The sequence below is a fragment of the Podospora pseudocomata genome, assembly GCF_035222375.1.
Source record: "Podospora pseudocomata strain CBS 415.72m chromosome 1 map unlocalized CBS415.72m_1, whole genome shotgun sequence".
Lineage (NCBI taxonomy): Eukaryota > Fungi > Ascomycota > Sordariomycetes > Sordariales > Podosporaceae > Podospora > Podospora pseudocomata.
Window position 1 is genome coordinate 2,167,274 of NW_026946363.1, and position 22,267 is coordinate 2,189,540.

General features: G+C 53.1%; 7 protein-coding genes across 7 annotated transcripts; 2 read left to right on the forward strand and 5 right to left on the reverse strand.

Moving 5' to 3' along the window:
- Positions 1–279: 279 nt before the first annotated feature.
- On the reverse strand, positions 280–2,901 carry QC762_108912 (uncharacterized protein). Its single transcript, XM_062885312.1, has 4 exons — positions 1,826–2,901; positions 1,159–1,721; positions 713–1,102; positions 280–645 (listed from the first exon to the last, which is right to left on the reverse strand). The coding sequence occupies exons 2-4, from the start codon at positions 1,302–1,304 to the stop codon at positions 513–515; spliced, it is 669 nt and encodes a 222-aa protein (XP_062748267.1). The 5' UTR covers positions 1,305–1,721; positions 1,826–2,901; the 3' UTR covers positions 280–512.
- Positions 2,902–2,959: 58 nt separating this feature from the next.
- Positions 2,960–4,562, forward strand: QC762_108915 (uncharacterized protein). Its single transcript, XM_062885313.1, has 2 exons — positions 2,960–3,861; positions 3,993–4,562. Exons 1-2 carry the CDS (start codon positions 3,746–3,748, stop codon positions 4,447–4,449), a joined length of 573 nt encoding a protein of 190 aa, XP_062748268.1. The 5' UTR covers positions 2,960–3,745; the 3' UTR covers positions 4,450–4,562.
- Positions 4,563–4,621: 59 nt separating this feature from the next.
- Positions 4,622–6,047, reverse strand: SDH2 (succinate dehydrogenase complex, subunit B; the record flags this gene model as incomplete). Its single annotated transcript, XM_062885314.1, has 3 exons — positions 4,622–5,323; positions 5,393–5,544; positions 5,663–6,047. The coding sequence occupies 3 exons, from the start codon at positions 6,045–6,047 to the stop codon at positions 5,003–5,005; spliced, it is 858 nt and encodes a 285-aa protein (XP_062748269.1). The 3' UTR covers positions 4,622–5,002.
- Positions 6,048–6,684: 637 nt separating this feature from the next.
- On the reverse strand, positions 6,685–7,572 carry QC762_108940 (uncharacterized protein; the record flags this gene model as incomplete). Its single annotated transcript, XM_062885315.1, has 1 exon — positions 6,685–7,572. The coding sequence occupies one exon, from the start codon at positions 7,570–7,572 to the stop codon at positions 6,685–6,687; it is 888 nt and encodes a 295-aa protein (XP_062748270.1).
- Positions 7,573–8,535: 963 nt separating this feature from the next.
- QC762_108950 (uncharacterized protein) lies at positions 8,536–10,668 on the reverse strand. Its single transcript, XM_062885316.1, has 3 exons — positions 10,289–10,668; positions 10,164–10,211; positions 8,536–10,098 (listed from the first exon to the last, which is right to left on the reverse strand). Exons 1-3 carry the CDS (start codon positions 10,442–10,444, stop codon positions 8,743–8,745), a joined length of 1,560 nt encoding a protein of 519 aa, XP_062748271.1. The 5' UTR covers positions 10,445–10,668; the 3' UTR covers positions 8,536–8,742.
- Positions 10,669–10,873: 205 nt separating this feature from the next.
- On the reverse strand, positions 10,874–18,936 carry QC762_108960 (uncharacterized protein). The gene is given in 7 exon segments (XM_062885317.1): positions 10,874–11,046; positions 11,065–12,010; positions 12,066–12,526; positions 12,594–13,156; positions 13,224–14,402; positions 14,468–14,512; positions 14,565–18,936. 6 exon segments carry the CDS (start codon positions 14,671–14,673, stop codon positions 11,677–11,679), a joined length of 2,691 nt encoding a protein of 896 aa, XP_062748272.1. The 5' UTR covers positions 14,674–18,936; the 3' UTR covers positions 10,874–11,046; positions 11,065–11,676.
- On the forward strand, positions 18,576–20,976 carry QC762_108970 (uncharacterized protein). The gene is made up of 2 exons (XM_062885318.1): positions 18,576–19,185; positions 19,351–20,976. Exons 1-2 carry the CDS (start codon positions 18,969–18,971, stop codon positions 19,722–19,724), a joined length of 591 nt encoding a protein of 196 aa, XP_062748273.1. The 5' UTR covers positions 18,576–18,968; the 3' UTR covers positions 19,725–20,976.
- The last annotated feature ends 1,291 nt before the right edge of the window (positions 20,977–22,267 follow it).

Genomic DNA, 22,267 nt, shown 5'->3' on the forward strand with positions numbered 1-22,267 from the left:
GAGAGGTGCGGTAAAGTACCGGGTGACGTTGCCGGAGGGGGGAAGGTGGGTGGTAGTAGTAACGGTGATTTGTGGGGAGGTGAGTGGGGGGGGAAGGGGAGGGGTGAATACGATATAAGGTAGGGGTTCAGGGGTATTTAGTTGAGGTACAGGTCTGTGTGTGGAGATTGATTACGAGTGTGATTGAGGAAAAAAGCGTTGAAGATGTTCAGAGTGGGTAGTGTAAGGTAGAGAGAAGAAATAATGTAGGGTGATTTGTTGCGGATAGGTAGGTGAGTCTGGCGAAGAGAGCGAGCGTGACGATATTCATTGCGGAGAGACAAAATGAAGAGGTTAAGCAGATAGCCCGATATGAGCAAAAAGAATGGCTTCCCGCATTCCATAGACTAATTGATACACAGACCCAACGACGCCCCCTGAATTCAACTTTTTTCACCCGCACCGCCTGACCACCCCTTTTCACCACCCCCCCCCCCTTTTTTTTTCAGCACCAGTAACCCTCGCTGTGTTCTCTATGCCTGAGGCCTGACAGTGATAACAGGATACGTAGGAATCGGCACCGGCACAAGCCTGATGCTAGTGCTGACCGGCGGCCTGCAAGGAGGAGCAGTGAATGTAGGCCACGGCTTGCAGTCAGGGAAGCATCTGTTTTCTTGATCAGTCTCTTCATTTCCACCGGCAGGATACAAGGAAGAGGGAGAGGGGATCTTACCCGCCATACATCATCCCACACTCATTGATGTAATCAGCACAGACCGTCATTCCGCTCCCGTTGCAAGTCGAGGGCTTGGTAGTGGATGTCGGGATCTTGGTCGTCACGGGCTTGGGGGTAGTGGTCGGCTTAGGAGTAGTGGTAGGCTTCTTGGAGGTGGAGGTGGGCTTCTTGGAAGTGGTGGTAGCCTTGGCAGTGGTGGTGGTCTTCTTGATGGTGGTAGTCGCCTTCCTGGTGGAGGTCGTCAAGGTGCGCTTGGAAGTTGTGCTGGTCGTCTTCTTGGTGGTGGCAGAGGGAGTCAACTGGACCACCTTGGTTGTGACGACAGTGGAGGTGGCCGGGCAAGCGGGCGGCTTGGGCTTCTGGTCGGCCTTGCAGACGTTGTAGCAGCTATTATGCTGTTAATGACTTGCTGACTTGAAAGAAGGAAAAAGAGGCAAAAGTACCCGCCGTATTTGACACCACAAGCATTCAGGGCGTCAAAGCAGATAATCCCGTCCACACAAGGCTCCTCATCGGGCACATCAACAGGGGCTGCTACCGCCAACCCTCCCAAGACAACAAGAGAAGAAAACACTGTCGTCAGCTGCATGGTGATGATGGGGTCAAGTAAGACAGCGGAGGCGTTCCAAGAGTCTAAGAAAGGAAGGTGAAGCGCAAGAAGCAAGGGGAATACGTGCTTGGGTTGGCAGATGGCGAGGGACAAGACCAGACATATACGCTTATGCTGCACACACACGTAGGGCACTCAGACACACCCGCCCATCCACAAGCCAGGATCTGGTTATAGAAACCTCAGCTTGCCAGCAAGCCAAGCAAGCAGCTGGAATGTAACCATGGGCCATCTGTTGTTTCTCGTGTTTTCATAAGCCCATAAACCTGCAACGGCCGGGTCTACTACCTTAGCTACGCTAGCTCAGGTAAGGGTGTATAAAGAAGAGTAGCATGTTCGGTATTGACAATGGGATTCTTCCAGCCACTTGACATCAATCGTTGGTAGAGATTCATGCTACTACAGTGTCAAACGAGACGCCACAGAATGGAAGCCAAGCCGGATAGGTCTTAGAATCCAAGACAGAAAAGGGTAATTGAAGGACTGATATTCCGACTTACATACTTTTGAACTTGGATGTAGGGAGTAGCGAGTTAAAATCTTTGAAAAGGTAGGGTTGCGTACAATGTCTTAGCCTGCGTAAGTAATAGCCTAAGGTAAGCCGATCCCCCCCCGGATTTTCGGAGCGGTTGAAAAGGGGAACCATTCTTCTCCCACACCAAAAGCTCAACCCGCAAAAAGGTTCAGAACTAGAAGCATCCCTTCAGGATTGGCCCGCATGGACATTTCAAGGGAAACAGCAGCGCAGACAGCAAGGAAAACTCTCCGTCGTCCCAAGACAGGCACCATTGCAACCCAGTGTAAGGGTCCTTGCTCGGACATCAGACGACCATTCCTCTGCCCTGCTGCCATGCGGGTGACATCCATTCACAACCGTCTCCCATGTTCCGGCAGTCTGCATATTGCAGCCGTCGGGGAACACTTGGACCGTAGCTCTTGGCATTGAACCTCGATGGCGTGTAGACATACACATGTCCATACCGGACCGGCTTCGGTTCGCGTGTAGAATGTTCCCGTGGTTGGAGCAACCAAGGAGAACATGGCGAGTGTCCTTGTTCCTGAAATAGCTGTACGTCGCCCGCTCGACGGCTCCCTCCGGCACGAACTCCTGCTGCAACACAAACTTAGTATCGACTGGCCGTCTGTGGTCCCACTGAGTCCTTCAACGAGAAGAAGGAAGAGAAGCAAAAGTTCAGGAGAAACGTTGCGGCTGCGGTTGTCGACGGCTTCGTACGGACGGAGGGCGTATATCCTATCTCAAAAATTAGTCCATGGGCGGTTCTCGTTAATTGTTTGTGCATCCGCGCGGCTGTCGGGTCCGTGAGTCGAAGAGGAAGGAGGCATTGTCAAACTCGGCGTGGGGTGATGCTGTCTTGCTTGTCTGCCATGTGGTTTGACATCCATAGTCTGGGGAAAAACAACCGGGGAATATCTAAGCCACTGGCCCACGCTGGTGGGTTGTGTGTCTAACGGACATGAGGTCAGAAATTGAAAATAATCTTTCTAGAACCGATGGAAGCCACCTGAAGAAGCCAAGTGTACCTGCCTCGCCTTGGGGGGCAATCTCGTCTTCATCTCCTGCCGCGGTACAAAAAGGAAGGCGACAGGAAGAAAGGGTTCGGTCAGCGTTCGCAGCAGAGAGGCAACACAAGCCGCAATGTACAGTCATCTGCCGACCTGCCGTTAGGGTTCTCGTCCAAGCATTTCGCTTCAGCATCCGCACATTTTCCTCCTAATTGCTTTCTGCGCGGATAGATGAGCCGATGAAGCCTTCAACCAGGTGTTTGGAGCTTCTAAAAATAATCCCCAAAGGAAAAAGAAAAAAAAAGCAGAAAACAATTTAATCAATTCCGATTTCTTGCGGGGGGGGGGAGGGGCAAGGGAAAGAAAGGCTCTGGAAGAAACAAGATCGCCCAGAGATAGCGGTTGAATTGGCCAACGTCGTCGCTCAATTTGGCTTAATTGACTCCGACAGTATGCCAAGGACGCATTGGCAATATCTAAGTCGGTACAACGAGCAAACGCGTGACGGTGACGTGTGGGGTTGTGCTTGCCATTTTATGTGTGCGAGGGTGCGTGTGTGTGTGTATGTGTGTGTGTGTGGGTAGTAGGAGGCAAGATCATCACGAGAGGGCAGCAGGACATGAGATAATGGCAAGGATGAGGGGTGTTGAGTGTGGTGGTGGAAGAGACGAAATTTCTGGTGATGATGTGATCAGTGAAGTGAAGACGACAGCGATACACAGACAAGTATATAAGACGACGCCACCGCCGGCATTGAACCGATATTATCACCATCACCATCACCAGCTCCAATAGCTTCATCAGACTCGAGTATTAGCTCCCTCCTCAGTTCTTCAAGCCACATCTTTCTCAGCACAGGGCCTCACCACCAGAGCCTCACCTAAACATCACCAAAAATGAAGTTCCAGGCCATCCTCATCGCCACCCTCTCGGCCACCGGCCTCGCCTCCCCCGTCCCCGAGCCTCAAGCCAAGCCCAAGTTCGTCCAGGCTTATACCCTCCGTCTCTCCTCGTAAGTTTCTTCACTTGATGAGCCTCCTACCCACCCCTTAACACAATTAACTTCCGACCACGACCCCTATCCCTCTCTTTCACGCTCCCCCATCACCCCCAGTATGCCACCCCCTTAGCTAACCCCCCCAGGCGCACCCCCTCCCTAGACGGAAAACCCCTAACCCTCTCCAACACAACCCTCGGCATCTTCCCCTCCTCCCCCTCCACCCCCCTCTTCTACCCCATCCGCAACCCCCAAACCAACCTCCTCGAGCTGCACTCCCCCCAAACCTCCTCCGCCCTCGCCCTAGTAGGCACCCACGGCCTCCTCTCCCTCTCCGCCCTCCCGAACCCGGCCTCCGTCACCGTCCCCACCGGCACGACCCTCGACTGGCAAAACTTTGACCTCTCCGACGACGCCTCCGCCGGCTCCCTCACCTACGCAGGCAGCACCAAGGACGGCTCCTGGGTCGCCTTCCCCGTCGGAAAGGGTCAGGCGGGCGAGTGGGCCGTCAAGTGGAAGGACGTCACCGCCACCACGACCCAGAACTACATCCCCGTCAAGGTTGTCTACGAGGTTGTCGAGGGGTTCCACATTACTGCTTAGATGTATATATCAGAGTGAAAAAAGAAAAAGAAAAAAAAAAAAAAAGGGGGCCGGTTAGCTTGGCAAGAGGATGATGAATGGAAGTTGGTGTTGTTTTGTTTATTTAGGGACCCAGCTGGGAAGGGGGAAAAAAAGGAGGGGGGAAAAAGCTGTTTTGATATTGATGTTTTCTTACTACTTCTTTCCTTTCCATAACTTAAATCAAAAGATTGATCATCTTGGAGGAAAAAACCCATCGTTTCCGTATTTCATGACTGCATTACCCCTGAAACAAAAACAAAACGAAAACCTATCAAAGAGTTGAACAAGAAAGCATTTCCATTGCTGTTACTCTGACAAAGTGAAACTCCAACCATGCAGGAGACAAAGGTACAAGTTTACACATGTCTAGTTAAAAAAAAGCATGTCCCCGAGTAAACCCTTTCTGCGGACTAGACAAAAAAGAACCACGCACCACCCACCCAGGTCGTTCTTTTATTTTTCATATCCCAAACTCCCGTTTCTACATCACCACCTCTTCCCGCTCTCCCGTTACCCCCAAACCACATTAAATTTAAAAAGCCATCTGCTTCTTGATGGACTGGATGGCCTGGCCGGGGTTGAGACCCTTGGGGCATGTCCTTGTGCAGTTGAGAATGGTGTGGCAGCGGTACAAGCTCATCGAGTTGTTAAGGGCATCCTGGCGCTGGAGCGTCTTCTCGTCACGGGAATCGACAAGCCATCTGTAGGACTGGAGAAGGATGGCGGGGCCGAGGTACTCCTCCGAGTTCCACCAATATGAAGGGCACGAGGTCGAGCAGCACGCGCAGAGAATGCACTCGTAAAGACCGTCGAGCTTCTTGCGGTCCGCCTTGGTCTGTCTATACTCCCTTCCCTGTTTATCGTGTCAGTCGTCGTCTGCCGGAACACTCGGGGACATCTCAAAAATCGCGGGCAGCCTTACATCTGGGGCAGGGGTATCTCTTTGCAGGTAGGGCTTAATGGACTTGTACTGCTTGTAGAACTGGGTGAGATCGGGAACGAGATCCTTGACGACGTAGGTGTGCGGCAGAGGGTAGATCTTCATGTCGGCCTTGTCCTCGTTGGGGATGCGACCTGTCGCGTATATATCAGCATCCACATGCGCTTTCTCAAAATCCTTGCTTGCTCCTCAGCCCCTCCTCCTCCTCCCACCCACCCCCACCATATCTCAACTTCAAGGACTTGGACATACACAAGCAAGCCAGGGTGTTGGTGCCGTTGATGTTCATGGCGCAAGAGCCGCAGATACCCTCTCTGCAGCTGCGGCGGAAGGTGAGGGTAGGGTCGATCTCGTTCTTGATGCGGATGAGGGCGTCGAGAACCATGGGGCCGGTCTTGTTGAGATCGAGGGTGTAGGACTGCATCTTGGGCTTCTCGGAGGGCTGGTCGGGGTTCCAGCGGTAGATCTGGAAGGTCTTGAGGTTGGCCTGCTCGGAAGCCGTGTTGTTCTGCTGGGCGGCATCGGCGAGCTGGGCCATGCCGCGGAAGGCAGACGGGGCGGCGGCGGCCATGCGAAGCGAAGGCCTCGCGGCGGCGGCGCCCAAGAGAGCAGAAGCGGTAGAGCGGAGAGCGGCCATTGTCGTCGACGTCGCTTCGGGGTGGCTGTGGTGGTGGTGCTAGGACCGGGTATCAAGTATCAAGGGGACAGAAATAAGGAAAAAAGGCCTCGGAAAAGGCAACACCAACGGCTGTGGTTGAAGTTGGTGGTGGCACTGAATTGGTAGTAGAGGGTCATCAATCTTCACATTCGGTTTCCCGGAACACCTCGGCAAATTCTGACCAATCGTTGCGACCGAATTTCAATTGAAGCAACCGCGTCCACTGCCGTCCACGCCCGAGGACTCGCCTAAAGGAGCATAGCTGCTTATGTAACGCCCGTTTTGCAACTGTTTGAACTCTTTAAACTTTTGGGCGGCTCCAATTGCCACGGCCGAAAACGTCACTGCTTTCCGCGATCTGTCCAGCCCACGTCCCGATCTGGATGGCTGGACAATGACGGCTCGAACAGCACATTCAGATCAAAATTTCCGACTGTTGAGTTGCGCCACTTGCATAAGAGCTGTATGGCCCCTGCGTGAGTCCATATAGCAGTTGTATGAGCAGTCATGAAGATATTGTGAGATAGTTCCACCCATTAGGACCACATACCTAAACTCATATGCAATGAGATGATATAAACCCAACAAAGACAAAAGAACAAAAACATACCCTGCATCAGTCCTTCCACTTCTCCTCTCCAGGATCCCACCCCAAAACTTCCGGCTCAATATTCAAACTTTTCAACATCATGAGCATCGTAAAGCCCTCCGTATCGTCCCCCTCCTCCCCTTTTTGATCATCCTCTTCACAATCCTCCCCTTCAAGCTCACCCCTGTAACCCTCCCTCTCCTCCTCCTCCTCCCCTCCCACCCCCTTTTTATCCTCCCCATCCCAATCCCCAAACCTCCTCTTCCTACTCTCCCTCCAAGCCCCCCCGCCCCCCATCCCATCCACCCTCCCCTTGACAACCTCAAACAACTCCTCCGCCGCCAACCTACTCGCCCCCTTCCACTTCCCAACCAACTCGCTCAGCTCAGCATCAACCTCCTCCCCAGGCCTCTTCCTCCGCGACGCCTCCTCAATCATCTTAGCCTGCCTCACCCGCTCAAGCTCCTTCTCCACCTTCTTCATCTGTGCATCCAACTCCCTATGAGAGCGCTGGATTCGTTGCAATAGTTCATCTCCCTCATTAGTAGACCTAGCAGTGTCCTGCTGCCGCTGCTTAAACGGCAAAGGCGTCGACACGGACTTGAAGCTTTTCTGGAGAAGCAACGGTCTTCGGGCAGCAGCGCTGTTCGTCCCCAGCCTAAGGGGTGACGGATTGCCTGGTCGCGAGGGGGTTGCTGGGATTGATGATGATGTTGGTGGGCGAGACAAGCTGTCGATAGAGCGGCGAGACAGACTTGGCGATGCTTGTGTCGGGGTCGTATTGCTGGCGGTTGTGGATGGACTCTGCCGGTTGATCATTGGTGATCTGAACGGCTTCTTAAGAGTCGCATTCGCGGCGTCCACGCGCCGGCGTTTGGCCGAGGGGATGTTGGGGGTGTTTTGTGATGAGGCCATTGTAAGTTGATCAAAGAGTCGTTATTGGTCGTGATGCATTGGCCACTGTTGAGATAAGGCCGATCTTGACGGGTTGTTCGAAGTGTTGAGTTGTGTGATGTAAGCAGAAAGGTGTAAAACTATTGGAGAGTTTGAACTTGGTAGGTGCTCAGGCACCGGGAAGGAGGCTTGATGACTGTCTCTCAGCCACGAAAATTGCCAGTTGTAGGAAAGCTAAATGAAATGGTCAGCATCGAGCTGAGATTGAGAAATGTCAACCCAGGAAGTGAGGATGGAATGGCTGGGACTTTGAAGCACACACCATCAAGACCACAAGTAACCCTAACCCTCTCCAACCCTCACCGTCACCCTTCGACGACTTGCTCTCTTCGTCTGATCTTCAAGCTCCCAGGGACAAGCAGCAATATCTCATACTTCTTTGTCATGTTAAGATTCCAAGAAGCGTGATCATAGTTAAGATTCAATGCTGTCAGCACAAGTACCTGAGATTATTATATCTGCCCCCCATTCACCACCCATCGACGACGACAACAACTCATTTCGACCAAGATCCCCCAAATAATTATTGCAGGCTCTCTTGATATTTACATCCATCAAGAGGCACACAGTCCCAGCATAACAAAACGACTTTGAAAAAGAAAACCAAACTTGGAGGGGTGAATAAGGTAAGAGAAAAGACAAAAAGTGAGCTCGAACGTGCGCCCTCCAGGTAGATACTTGAATGCCCAGATGGTTTTGGGCGCGACCCCCTTACCGCTGATCCATCCGGTCAACGGGGTAGATTTTTAAGGTTTGATTCGGTCACTTGATGACGGAAGGTGCGGCCGAAACCTTTGTATAAATACCGTGGTGGAAGGAAGGAGTGGCCGGATGTGTGTAAGGAAGGAGCGGCTGGTTAGTGTACAAGGAAAGAGCGATTGAGTCATGGGCAATTTAAAGAAGTACCATGAGTAGGAACTCCAAGTGAGATGTGTGACTGAGGAAGAGCAACTTCAGTGGGATTGAGAATAGCCAGACAACACAGGGTGAGAGCGTTTCGGTTATCGTGACGAAACACCCACATGTAGCCTCATTGCATATATTCTAGAAGCTAACTATCCTGACAAACCTCATTACTGTGACCATTTCCCGAGTGTGCCAATTACATTACCTCTCCAAAGTGGTCACCACTCAATACCCCTGGGCCTCAACAACCCCATACCTCACCAACCCCAACACAGCCCCAAAGATACACGCTACCGGCGGCTCAACCCCAAACCAAGCACCACCCACGTAGCTTCCCGCCGTAACAACCACCCACCAAGGATCATCCGCCAAACTCTTCCCCTGACTGAACCCCTCATCAATCCACCCAATCTGCCACAGTCGATACACGGCCGTGTAAATCAGCCCAACAGCAGCAGCATTCACACCCCTCAACGAGCTCTTCACCCACCTCCACCCCCTAATCGCACTCCAAAGACCCATGGTCCCATGAACAGTCCACAACCCAGGCAGGAAGATCGCCAAGAAACCCAAAAACCCTCCCAGCACCCCAGAATACCCCCCATTAATCGCCGTGAGGGTACCCAAGTAAACAGCAAAGTTGAAATTCGGCCCCGGAAACCCCTGGATAAGCGCCAGCCCAATCAAGAAGTCTCTAGGGGAAACCCAATTCTCCGCAACGATATACTCCCTCAACAGCGGGATAACCACCGGCCCGCCCCCAAAAATAATCGTACCCGCCAGGTAGAGGTTGCTAAACAGCCTATACAGCAACGGGTTCGCCGGGATGAGGCCACGAGTGAGCATAACCGCGACAAACGACGCCAGAAAAGCCACAATCAGCGCCAGCCCTGACTTCCAGGACATGACGCTGATCTGGTGGCTCCTCGGCACAACCCTCTCCTCTGCCTCTTCCTCCTCCCGTCTGAGCTGCTGTTGCGACTGCCCGTCCGCATTATCACCCCCGGTTGAAACCCTCTCCCTGGTCCCCTTCCCATCTTCCTCCCTCACAACCTCCCTCTCCGCCCCCGAACCCCCCGGCACTCGTTGCTCCCTCAATTCCACCTCCCTCTCCTCATCCCTGACCTTCCCCTTCTTCACCTTGCTCACAACCCACAAAACCGGCCCATGCAACCACCTAAAATCCCACACCACAGCCACCACCCCCGCCGCCAGCATCAAAACGGGAAAGTACCATAGAGCATTGTACAACAACCCGGCCGCCGCGCCCAAATAAACCAACAACCTCGTCAGCTTGTCCGTAATAGCCTTTTGCGCCAATTGCACAGCCGCCAGAGCAATAATCCCAACAGTAGCCGCGTTGAGGCCAGATAGCAACGCATAAACCGCACGGGGAAGTGTTTCTCCAACGTTGGAGATACCAATCGCGAGACCAAACATCCCCAACGCACCGGGGAGCGACCAAAGGAAGAAGGAGAGGACGGCGGGGGGAAAGCCGAGGCGGAGGAGGTTGATGCAGTAGTGCATTTTTGTCGAGCCGGGGCCGGAGAAGGCTTGGCAGATGGAGAAGAGTTCTTGGTACTATTCACAAACCAAAACGTTAACAATGACTATCTTAAGGGAAAAGGGGGCGGAATGGGACGTACGACTGTCTCGTCGATCCAGGAGAGTTTGGAGACGTATTTATCGTGGAACTATTGTCGTTGTTAGTTTATATCTATGATATGGAAATGAGGGGAGGCTTGTAAGGGGTGAAAAGAGGGAAACATACAATCTTGAAATGCACCGGCGGGCCACCAAAAGAGGTGAACCCCATGTACCAGTTCTCCTTGAAAGAAGTCCACATCCGAGGGCCGATCTCGTCGAGGTTGACAAAGTCTTTGAGACGCCATGTTGTTGGGTCCCAGCGGTGGGATTTGACGCCCATTTTGGGTGGTTGTTGCTGTGTCGGTGGTGGTGATGGTGTTGAATGCGTGTAAGTCAGCGCGTGTAAGTGCCTTCCCGAATGATCAACCCCTCCAAAACACCAACACTTTCCCTGCCAAAGAGTGTGAGAAGGTCTGGTGAAAATCAATGTTGATACCCGAGCTGCTCACTCAAATATATACCCCCCGTCTTCAACTCCCTTGTTGATCGCCGACCATCAAAGCGAACAAACACAGCAAGCTAACCCCCCACCCCCCCATCCCCATGTCCCAGATTCCCCTTCCCGTGCGCCAAGCATCGGCATCAAACTCCCCATCCCATTGGCGCGACACCCATGACGCCAGAGCACGTGTACACTTCCCCAATCCCATTGGCCAATTCTCAACACCACAACTTGTCATACACTTTCGGCGAGATGGTTTAGGAAAGGCTCAAAATCAAATCAAAACGTCGGTATTGATACAAGGCTGATGATGATATCTTTGTCTCTCTCTGTGTGGATGTGTCTCTCTGCTGTGAACCACAAAAGTCCCCAAAAACACCCAAAAAACCCCAAAAGAATATGTACCAGTAGAAGCGAACCACACACACACACACACACACACACACACACACACACACAACCACAACGACAACAACCCATAACGTACACACATTTCCTTCCGTCCATCTCCCCAAACCAACGTGCCATACCAGCTAGCACTGTTTTCCATCCATCCATCCAAAAAAGACACGCTGATTTCCTCCCAGTTGAATAATTCGCAACACAGACGCTTCCCATCAAACCCCCCAACCAACCCCCTGATCCAATCCAACCAACCCTCATAATATACAACATTGCTTCGCTTCTTCCCTCGCATCATACATCCGATCGTTTTGCTTGTTCTTCAACTCCGAGATCTGTGTCATCCCTCCGATGTTGAATGTTTGTGTTGTTCCTGCCCACCTTTCAACTTTCCAAAAAAAAAAAAAAAAAAAAAAAACACGAAAAAAAAACCAAAAAAGAAAACCAAAAGAACAAACGCCAACCATTGTTCATCTCTCTCAAAACATGCTCCTTATCCCAAAACAAACCCTTTAAACCCAAAGGTCCCAACCAAAACCTAACCAACCCTAGATGCTGATTTTTAAGCCGGCTTTTTGTAACCCGAAAACAGAAGCTCCGCAAAGCATTCTCCAAACAAACAAATGAAAAGGTTAATGTGGTCACTTTCACTAGGCATCGTGAACCTCTCAGTGGTGTCGCTTGCTAACAGGCATATGCCCATCATAATCCCACCCTCGCTTCAGCCCACCCCCAGCCTCGTACACGCTCGCCACCGATTCCTGCCACATGGCCGGTGTGACAAAGTTCTGCACCGGGGCCGCGGCGGCCGAATACTGCGCTGCTGCCGCCGGCATGGGCTGCTGCTGTGCAGCTGTCCTAAGCTGCGCCTGCACCGCGTGCATGTCGTGTATGCTCGCCGTGTCCGAGGCGCCGGATGAAGCGCTCATTGCACCACCACCACCCTGTCCCCCTGTTGGTGACGACTGGACTGGAGGGGTGCCGAACGAGGTGTTCCATTGGCTATGAAACAGTCAGTACAACTACCACTGGTGGTTCCCTCAGTTGTGTCACTTACTCAAAAATCCGCGACGGGTTCCACGCAGGCGGCGCCTCTGCCAAAGCCAACGACGACTGCGGCACGGCGGCCGGTGCCTGAGCGCCATGGCCGGAAGGCATCATTCCGAGCGACTGTACACCGGGGGAGGAGTCACTCTTGCTGTCCAGCGGGCCGACGGTGGAGATGGGTGTGATGGGGAGGCTGTAACTAACTTGCGAGTGTGGCACCTGCGTGTCCAAGAGCCTGGGCCCGGGCGGGCTGGGGTGCGAGTTGGAATGCGGGCTGCCGTACGGGAAGCTGGGCTTCAGCACGAACGGCTTCCGGACGTCCGCAGAAAAGGCCTCCCGCACCGAGTCGATTTGCCTCTGCATGTCCGGCATTGGCCACGAGCTCATGCACTTTTCCAGGATCCTCATGTGGCGCGTAAAGTACTCCCTGGCTTCCGAGTTCAGGTCTGGGTCTGGTGATGTCAAGGCAACCTGTACGTAGCAAGCTTGTCAGCAAAAAGAAGTTCAAAGCATTTGGCATATGAGAGGGTCGGCGTACGAGGTGTAGGACAATGCATGCGAGCACCGCGTAAATGGTAAAGTTGATGCCCCGCTGCATGCACAGCAGTCCGTTCAGTCCGTACGCGCCCATGACAGCCTCCTGGAGTCTGCACAGCATCTTGGCTGCGTTGTACGACACCAGCATGTGGTGTTTCCATTGACCCCCTGGCGTGGAAGGGGACAAGAAGGCGAGCTGAGGCCTGTTGAACAGGATAATCGACAAGTAGTAGTACGAATGGACGTTGCCGACAAAAGCTGAAGGCAGCCACGGCGGCGAGCCGTTGGCTGGATAAGTTATCGACATGTCTGCCGGTATCTCAGCCAACCAAGCATCGAGAGCCGGGCTGATCTGGACGAAATCGGGATCGAGGCCCCATTCCTTGACCTCCTTGCTCTTCTTCAACCGCCCGTACACCACCACCATGCGGCTGACGTTGCGAACCACTCTGGCGAGGTAGGTGAAGTTGCGCGAAACGTGGTACTCGGATTCATCTTGGTTGGGTAGCAGCCTCGGCACGTTGAAGTCCACCGTGTCCTCCTCGACCTGAAAATCGGTTCGCCCTACTCTACTCGTCAGCTTTCTATGCGCAGCACAAACCACAGGTATCGCTCTGCCGTGTTGCCATACCCTGAGGAGAACCAATCATCATCTCCACCGTGAATAATGTCTGCCAAATTCTCGTCTTCAGGGCACACTCGGATGGGCTCGACCCACAAGACCTGCCGTGTCGGTGGTCTCCGTAATGCTCATCTAATCCCAAGTCCTTGCCCAACTGGACACACTGCTCAATGCTCATCCATGAACGATAATAGTAGCCTCGCTTCGGTGCCGATTCGCGGGCTTTCAGAAGAATCATGAGTGCCTGTAGCGTGCTGAGGCGAGGGATATCCATGAAAGAGTCGGCGTGGCGGGTGGCGAGCGCGAGCCACTGTTGCCCTTGGGCCGGTTCGTCTGCTAACCGGCCCGAGATGGCAAACATGGCTTCCAAAAGAAGGGGCGATATCGATTCCCTGTTGTCGTGCCACTGTTGATAGAAGTGGGCTTTATCCAAAACGGGCACATAAGGATGGGCATTCGTAAAGTACAGGTCCAGGTACTGAAGGACGGTGTCGTCGTCGGGCATGAGCTCTGGCGGAATTCGAATTTTGGATCCTCCCAAACCAGCTGTGAGTGGTGGCAACAAACTCTTGTATTCGTCGCCCTCCTCCACGACGGGATCTTCTTCCCTCATCGATTGCATCTTGCTGTTTAGATAGGGCGCTGTCCCTGCCTCGTTAACCTTCAAGGACCCTAACAGGTCGGCCAAGTCTTGTTGCGCATATTCTGACTGGTAGGTGTCCGCCGGAGATGCTGGATGTGATGGCTGTTGCATCGGCGGTGTTGGAAATGCGGCCTGGGCGCCATACTGGTGATCCACAACATTGACAGCACTGACGGCGTGATGCACAGGTTGATATTGTAGATTGTGAGGGACTGTCTGAGAATCGGAATATTGGACCGCATGGTAAAGGGCTGATGTGTCCTGGTAGGATGTCTGCGGCGCATAGAGGTTAGGTTTTGGTGCATGTCCTAGGAGCTGTTGTTGATCTTGTAGTGGTAGTGGCTGTCGGAAGCCCTCATGCACATGCGAGGTCTCAAACTGGGATCGTGGTGGTTCGTAGACCTGAGGTTCAGACGACCCGTCGAAGCCGTTCGGACGAACACAGACAAGTTTCAGGCGTATGCATGCTGAGCAGGGCCAGGTGTTTGTGGTGGCAGCGTCACACTTGATCTTTCTCCTCCGGCATCCCTCGCAAGCTCTCATCACTGTATGCGCGAGTCAGTTTAATACATGGGGGGGCACTAGCGGGGGATGAGCGCTGATCCCATACCCTTCAACCGCTTGTGACGGTTATGTTCGTCCACAAAGACATAGTCTAGCTCAACGGTCAGATAACAGAACCAAAAAAAGGGGAGGGAGGGGCGCACTCTTTTGCGTCTCTCGTGGTTGCTGCTGATAAGCCGGAGGCGCAAAGCTGAAGCTCCCCATCTGGGAGTTTTGAGGGAGCAGCCGGCGCACTGTAGGGTCGTTGGACATGGTGGTGGTGATAGTGATGATGATGAACGGTGGGATGAAGCGTCTTGCGCAGACGTTCGCAGCTATGCGCTGATGATGGACGAGAGAAGGCGACTCCACATTCAAGTCATCCGATGATAAAGGGCAAAAAGCAATGCGCGCACAGCCGTGGTATCGGGTCGCTGGGTCGAGGTGGGCGGCCGGCGCAGGGTTGGCGTGTGCGTCTCCAGTGAGCAGTGGGCAGTGAGCAGTGGTCCAATGTCGAGGCGGCAAAGGAGGGGGAGGCGAGATCTCTCTTCTCGACCACAGCACAGCAGCGGCAACAAGTTCAAGCAGTAGGCAGACAGACGTAATGGTAGTAGCAGGAGTGAAAGCGTGTGTGTGTGGGTGGACGTCGAGGGGATTTTAGCCAAACGCGTGTACAGAGTGATTGTCCTGATGCCCTGGTCGGCGAAGACGAGCTAGTAATAAGGGTGGTCCCAGGACCTCCTGGACGTCGAGCGAAGGGGTAACCCTGCCCAAAGGACCCGGCACGCCTGTCTTGATCAGGACCTCCACAGCACACCTGCAGGTGCACGAATCTGACAAGCTCGCTATGGGGAATTTCCCTCAGCGTGAGAGGGCCCCCAGGAACTGAGGGAGATACTGTAGGGTATGTAATCGAAAGCGAGCTGCTGTTGCTGTCGCTGTGTAGGCGGAGAGTTGGCAAGAGCCAGTTCAGACTTTGCGCAGTGAGTACGAAACAGTGCGGCGCAGACAAGTGTCCCCCTCACAGACCAGCAGTGTCTCTGATAATGATGCTTGTGATATTGGCATGAACAAGGCCGGCCGTTCAGAAAATGCAAAAAAATGCAGTTCATTTCCAGAGAAGCTAGTGTAGGTGTATCTAGCTAGCTGTGCTAATTCAAGAGTGGCCAACCTCACAGGCAACACACTCCAAGGCAGGAGGACGGGAGGAGGAGGGGTAGAGTGAAGACATCAGGGGCGTTGGGATAAAGAACAGCCCGCGTCTCCAGGTCTTCCCTCGAGTGTGGATGGCAAACCGGGGACCCCAGGGTTTTCCCATCTTTTTCCAGGTTGACCGCACGAGCCACCCCCAAGCCAGGGTCTCGGAATCTCCAGTGGAAGGCCGCTGTGTGTGAATCGAGCATTGCTTGTCCACTTGTCGTCCATCGTCCCTAAATTGCTGGATATCCACCCACTAACACCAAATCGTTGCTTTGCATATCGCGGCAGTTCGCGCACGTCAACCACCTCTTTTTTTTACCCTCGGTCGATGACGGGAACAGTCTTTCTGTACTGACATCATGTCTTGCTGAGAGCATGCTCTCGTAATTTTCGGACTTAGGAGATACCGCCCCTCTATTTTCGTGCCACGTTCCCGAATCGTTTCTCGTTCCTCGTTTAGGTTCTCGTTTTCCCGTCCTTGGTTTCCCCATGGCCACACCGTATTTGCTGGCTTCCTCGATGGCCCCGCGCCGATCCCCATGGTCCGGCGCCCGTGGTGGACAAGCGGTACCTTAACAAGCAGGATTCCACCATGCTTGGCTTGGGAAGGACAAGGAAACGCACCACAATGCGACAATTCTGCTGAGCTACACAGTATTACACGACAGGTGCCGTCGCCAGGGACAGTGAGTGGCATGGCATGGCATGGCGAGGCTGGGCGACGTAAGCGGGGTGGCAGCCGCAGCACACTCGCATGCAATGTGCGATTGCAGCGCAGTCAGCCCGGTAACGTGGGGAGCCCTTTACCGTGCCGCCTGCCCCTGGCGGGAACGGGTAAGCCCCAGGCTAACGACACATCATTCAAGCGATATAAAGTACAGCCAGTTTCTAGGAAAACCACGGCTTGTCCGTTGTTTGATGAGTAAATTACCTTTTCAGCGTGCCCAATGGCTGAATCAATGAGCTCGTATGCTCATGGCAACAGTGCCACAGCAATACCGCAGACTACCCTACACCGAGGCCCGCCGAGGGCGTGCCTCTGACGCCTGGTGCTGCAAGCCAGTCTCTGGGCGCTGCGTGACTGACAGTTGCGGACAGGAGGAAACAGGCTAGCGAGAACCGAGCAGCCGTCATCCAATCTTGACAAATGAGAGTTGCAGCGCCCTCTTGCCACGACATATCCCCAAAAGCACCGCGATACCGCCAGAAAACAGTCTCACGGACACTTCCGGGCGGAGACGGTTATTCCTCGTGGGCCGTCAGGGTAGTCCTTCCGTGACTCTGGGCGAGCCTGGTGACCCCTGAAGCGCGTGGTGTCTGGGTGCTGAAACACATCGCGAACCTTTCTTCAAACATCACAACACATGTCAGGGGAAGCCATGGGGGAAGCGGTGAGCTCCACTGACACGCCTTCATCAGCACTCTGCGCCAGCAGCGTCTCTCTTCTCACACAAATCTTGCGCAAGAAAAGACGGCAATGGCCGTGACGTGAGGTGGTTGTCTGGGAGTTGGGCCCGCGAGACTATCCGAACCCAGTGGCTGGGCATCGCAAGCCCTTGCCCGTCACCGTTTTCGATGGAGATGCCCAGCATGCGGATATACTGCGGGAGAATTAAACCTCCTTCTCTTTCGAGCCCGAAAAACACGTGCAGATGTGCACACGCACGATATCGACCTGCCTCCTTCTGAAGCCTTTCATCATTCCGTCAAGGCGGACCCTGGTCAAGGAACCTGTCAGTTGATCGGCTTTGACAAATGATGGATGCAAGTCGGTCCTCGTTTTCTGTAGATCGATCTTACCAAGATAGCGTACCACGATGTTGCCTTGCTATTGTTGATGAGTCTACTGTGGTCCAATGGCTAGTGTATTCGTGCAGCATGCTCCGTAACCCAAGAATCAACATGGATCGTTTCGGTGTGTGGTCTCGCCCATCCCATGTCTTATCACATGCTCATGTTCTAGACGCGAGGGGGTGGGGCGGTGACAACGCTCTCCAGATCGAGAGCATGCCGAGGGACGGAGGATGACAGAGATGATGGCTTTCCTCTTTCGATGTCATGAGAATTGCCGGTTGTTCATTCTTGCGTTCTTGAACACTCTTTAGTGGCTGTGTGGTTATCGTTATCACAAATATCTGGGGAAGGCAGTCGGTAGGGCAAGGTGTACGGTACCGAGCAAAGCCGCTACAGTACAACGGGCCCCAAGTTCTTCGATCTTGACCATTGATTACGTTGCAAGCAACCCTCCCCCCCCCCAGGATGGCCCATGTACCCACATACTGTGCTCCGTTTATGAAACGGCCATCGAGTACATAAACAGTAACGTAGGGCCCATCAATCAGTCAAAGAGCTCGCAAGCATGGTCTCTTCTTGGGCATGCTTGAGAATCATCGTCTGGCCCGACTGGATGTTCCACTCGGCCGAGACTCATGGGACCTGCTGCAAGAGGATCCAAAGAGGGAGCCCCCAAGAGACGTCGGGGCAAGATGTGATGGCTAATCCAGTCTGGAGTAGCTTCGGCAGCTCCCAGGCACAGACGGCGGACGGCAGGCGATGTTGAATTTAAGGTTGGAGATCACGGACCCAAAGCATTTCTTTTGCTCCCATCATGGCATCTCCCAGGCCCGTTGTAGAAGGAACTCCGGCGAGGCTGCGTCATTTCCGTAGGTACCGGCTTGGGACGCGGGGATGGCTTCTGCCAGGTGGCCGGCGACGGGAGCCATGCCACAGGGCGCCAAGAACAACGTTTTTTGCGGGCATTCTTCTTGAAAGCTTCCACGCAGGGGTCGTCACGGAAGGCCCCGCACCAGCAGCCGTATTCGGGATTGCCATCTGAACATCTGCTGAACACACCCCACGACACCCCATGTCTGAGATGCATGAATATGCGATTTCGCTATGAGCCGCCGTGATCGTCGACATAATATGGCGATTGGGCCTTGGTGAAATGCATATGGCCGACCGGACATTCCGCAGTTACAGGGAGGTGTCCAAGGAGATGGTTAGAAAATCATGTCATCGAGAGATTATAGAAGGCGGCATTCTCCGGCAAGCAGCGGCTTGGATGCAGTCCCGAGCGGAAAAACGGTGCACCCGGCTCTTTCTTGATGGCTCGGTAGTTGGCCCCACCCTAACCTGGAACCTCCAGCGAACGCTCAGAGCAGGTCGTTGCCCCTCCTAAACCGGAGCATCCATCCATCGCCTGGAGTGCATGTCATCATTTCAAACAATTATCTACTTTGATAGAGCACACATCTCACTCAACAGTCACGGCACCTCAGATTTGTGGAAGAACGCCAACCGAATCTCGGCACATTAACGCCCAAGCAGCAAAACCCCTACCTAGGCCACGAAACCCCGCCTTCAAAATGCGCGAAGTCGACAACGCCAACCCCTCCATCCTCAACGTCTCACAGCTTCCGAGCAGAAGTCGGAAAGTGACCACACCGAGGCAGGGACCGGACTCGAAATGCGACAACATTGTCTATTCTAAGCGTCCATGGCTGTGTGGGTCATCCTCATCAGAGGATGAGGACCTCGAGGAGGAGTACGGCGAGGACCCTGTGGATGCCCAGGACATCTACGGTAAGCACCACACCCACCCCTCATTACTCATTGCTTTTCGCATTGCATATACATCGTTGGCTAGTTTCGATTTCCTCTGTTTGGTTTGAATGCACATCAATGCCGCTTTGGTGCTCAGTGTTTAAAATAGATCGTGTTGGCGATCACGCAGCTGACGTTTCGCAGACCTTATTTCCCCAATATCAGACCCCGAACACCCTCATACTCTGGGGCAGCTCTCGGTGGTCCAACTACCTGACATCCACCTGACTCCTCCGCCGGCTGAGCGCCGAGGAGACAAACTGGTCACGGTCACTGTTGATCTGACACCTACCGTCAACCACTGCTCTCTTGCCACTGTCATCGGTTTGGCAGTGCGGTACCGGCTGGAGCAGACCCTGCCGCCTAACTACCGCTTTGATGTGAGAATGAAGGATGGCTCTCATGCCCAGGACGACCAAGTCAACAAGCAACTGGGTGACAAAGAGAGAGTCGCCGCGGCTCTGGAAAACGACACACTGAAAGGCATGCTCGACAAGATGCTCGAGACATGCGTGTAACTTGATGTGGCCAATTCAAGGTCTCACACTTGCTGATGCGACTATATATTTTGTCGTTTTACGCCGTCGACTTGCTACATAGCAGGCCATTCACCGAGGTCAACCTTCAGTCCAGCACAGGGGTGTGTCAGCACTGTCGGATTCAGACCCTGGATAGGCACACCCCTTCCCAGGTGCCTTGTTCGAAGCCCCTGTGCACGTCGCTTGCGATTGGCGGGACAATCTCGGGCTTGTGGTGCTCCTCCCCTCCTCCGCCTAGAGCCCGCCCACTCGGGACAGTTCCAGGTTCTCTCCTGCGAGTCTTCTTGCGGCCCGTGGGGGAGCAAATTGATGAAGTTTGAACCAGGGGTCAGCCGGCGAACTGGCTTTTCGACATCGACACAGATCGCCTCTTCCCGTCTTTGATATATGCAATACACAATGTCTGGATGACGGATAATATTCTCTTCATCATGTTCAATGTGCTAAACATGCTGTGCTCTTTCAAAAAGCCATTGCAGTTGCACCAACAAGCCACGCCCAGCAAACCCCACGCTGCGAATGAACTGCCCTTTCTAGAATCTCTATCCTTCAAGGGTTTGCTCGCCCAGTTAGAGGCGCCTTCTGGTCCGTGGAATCAACTCAGGTCCAGCCACATCTTGTCACGCAAGCCGCATCACGCCATGTACCTCAGACCCTTGTCCCTGAGGTTACTTGACTATTTTACCGACTTGGTAGACGCGTGTGCGTCAATATGTCTGTTTGCACTTCACTGGAGGGCAGCTGCGGCCAGAGTTACCTTGGGGGAGATTTCCCATGATCGGTTCCAAAGATTCCCACATCCCGAAGAAATGGTCCCCGAGATCCTAGTCTACCGGCGAACACCCTCTTACAAGTGCTACCTATGTCCCACTTGTAGGAAACAGCCCTCATTGTGAATGAGACAGTTGCCGTTTCCTAAGAGCAGGGCACCTCTTGACTTTAGGGCATTGGATGCACTGCTGTGTAGCAGGTGTTGACCTATTTACCTTCCCCTTACTCACACCGAAAGGATCATCTACGGTGGATGCATGCTGGCTGGGGTGTTATCAAGATTTATATTCGCTCCTATTTTCTTGATTTTAGTTATCAAACCATTGCAACGACATAACTGCCGCCAACTATTGCCGTTTGGTCTAATCATACCGGATATCATAACGCGTCTACATACACTCCTGCCATCACATGATTTTTGGCAAGGGAAGCAACTAACGTGACTAAGCGCTGGATGTTTCGAAGAGAATGTGGACAAGACGCCCCGGTTTCTTTTTTTTTCTTTTTTTTTTTCTCTCAAACATGCTCGGTTATTTTTCCTCCTCAAACGGTCCGGGTGGCAGGATCAACGGCCCGCCGTTGTGAGCCTTGGCTACAGAAGCGCTAGTTTCACGAAACTTATTACAAATTCTCCTATCACAAAGCACAAATGGGAAATTCCGCGCGCAATAAAGACGTGCGGTGGAGTTAGGGGGAGAGAGAGGCGGTCTGGATCGTGTCATTAAATCAACCCGGGGGAATTCTAGCAAGCAAGCTAACACTAGAGAACTAACTGACGTGTTCGGTACCAAGAAGAGTATCTTGTTCAGAATGGTAGCGAGGTGAATGTATATCATTTTCACCTGTTGGAAAAACCCAAGCATGTGAATATCCCATTTCACCTTATCATATCATCAACAAAAAAAGAAACAAGTTATCATCAGACGGACAGCTTGTCATCAGTCCGCAGCACATCCATGTCTCCCACGAAGGGCCCCATCTTGTCCACCATGTGCGTTGCAAGCGCCTAACAATGCAAAGGCACACCGTTTTCTGTCTTTTTATTTTTTGTTTTTTTGCGAGATGGCCCCAATACAACGCTTAACAGCTGAGATATCCCGCAAAAAGGACTCCACAACAAACATAACAAAAATCCTGCATATGTAAGGTATCTACGCCGGGGGAAGAATGCAACAAGGGGCTCCTCCTTCGGTAGAGTTTATCCCTTCCAACCCAACCCCTTCAGTGCTTTACATACCCACCTACCTATCTGGGCGGCGTACATAATCGACACAAACGAGGACCCCTGGGAGAGGGAAAATGCCTACAGTGCACATAGACCCTGGTTGCAGGTAGGGGAGGGAGGTTATATGCCAGGGGGGGATGATGATGAACCTGAGTCAAGAGAGGACAGACAGTGGTAGTTTTCATGACGGGGGAAACATCATGGCGTCATATGGGGTTTGGGGTGCTCTGGAAGGGAGGGGATTGGTACCTCGAATGAGCAGTAGCTACGTGGGCGTAAAGGGAAGGTCACAAACAACATCAATCATCACACCCACGAGTAGAAAGCGTATGTGCCTGACGGGATGGGATGGAAAACCTTCCTATGGCGTCATACTTCCCCTTCAACATTGACCAACTCTATCCGAGACAAAGCGAAAAACCGGGGAAGAAGCCTTTGGATGAGCATCCGAAGTTGGAAGGTGAGTAACACATCTACAGCGTGGGGGGGTCTAAAACGCAAGGATTATTCGCACAGCATAAGATGG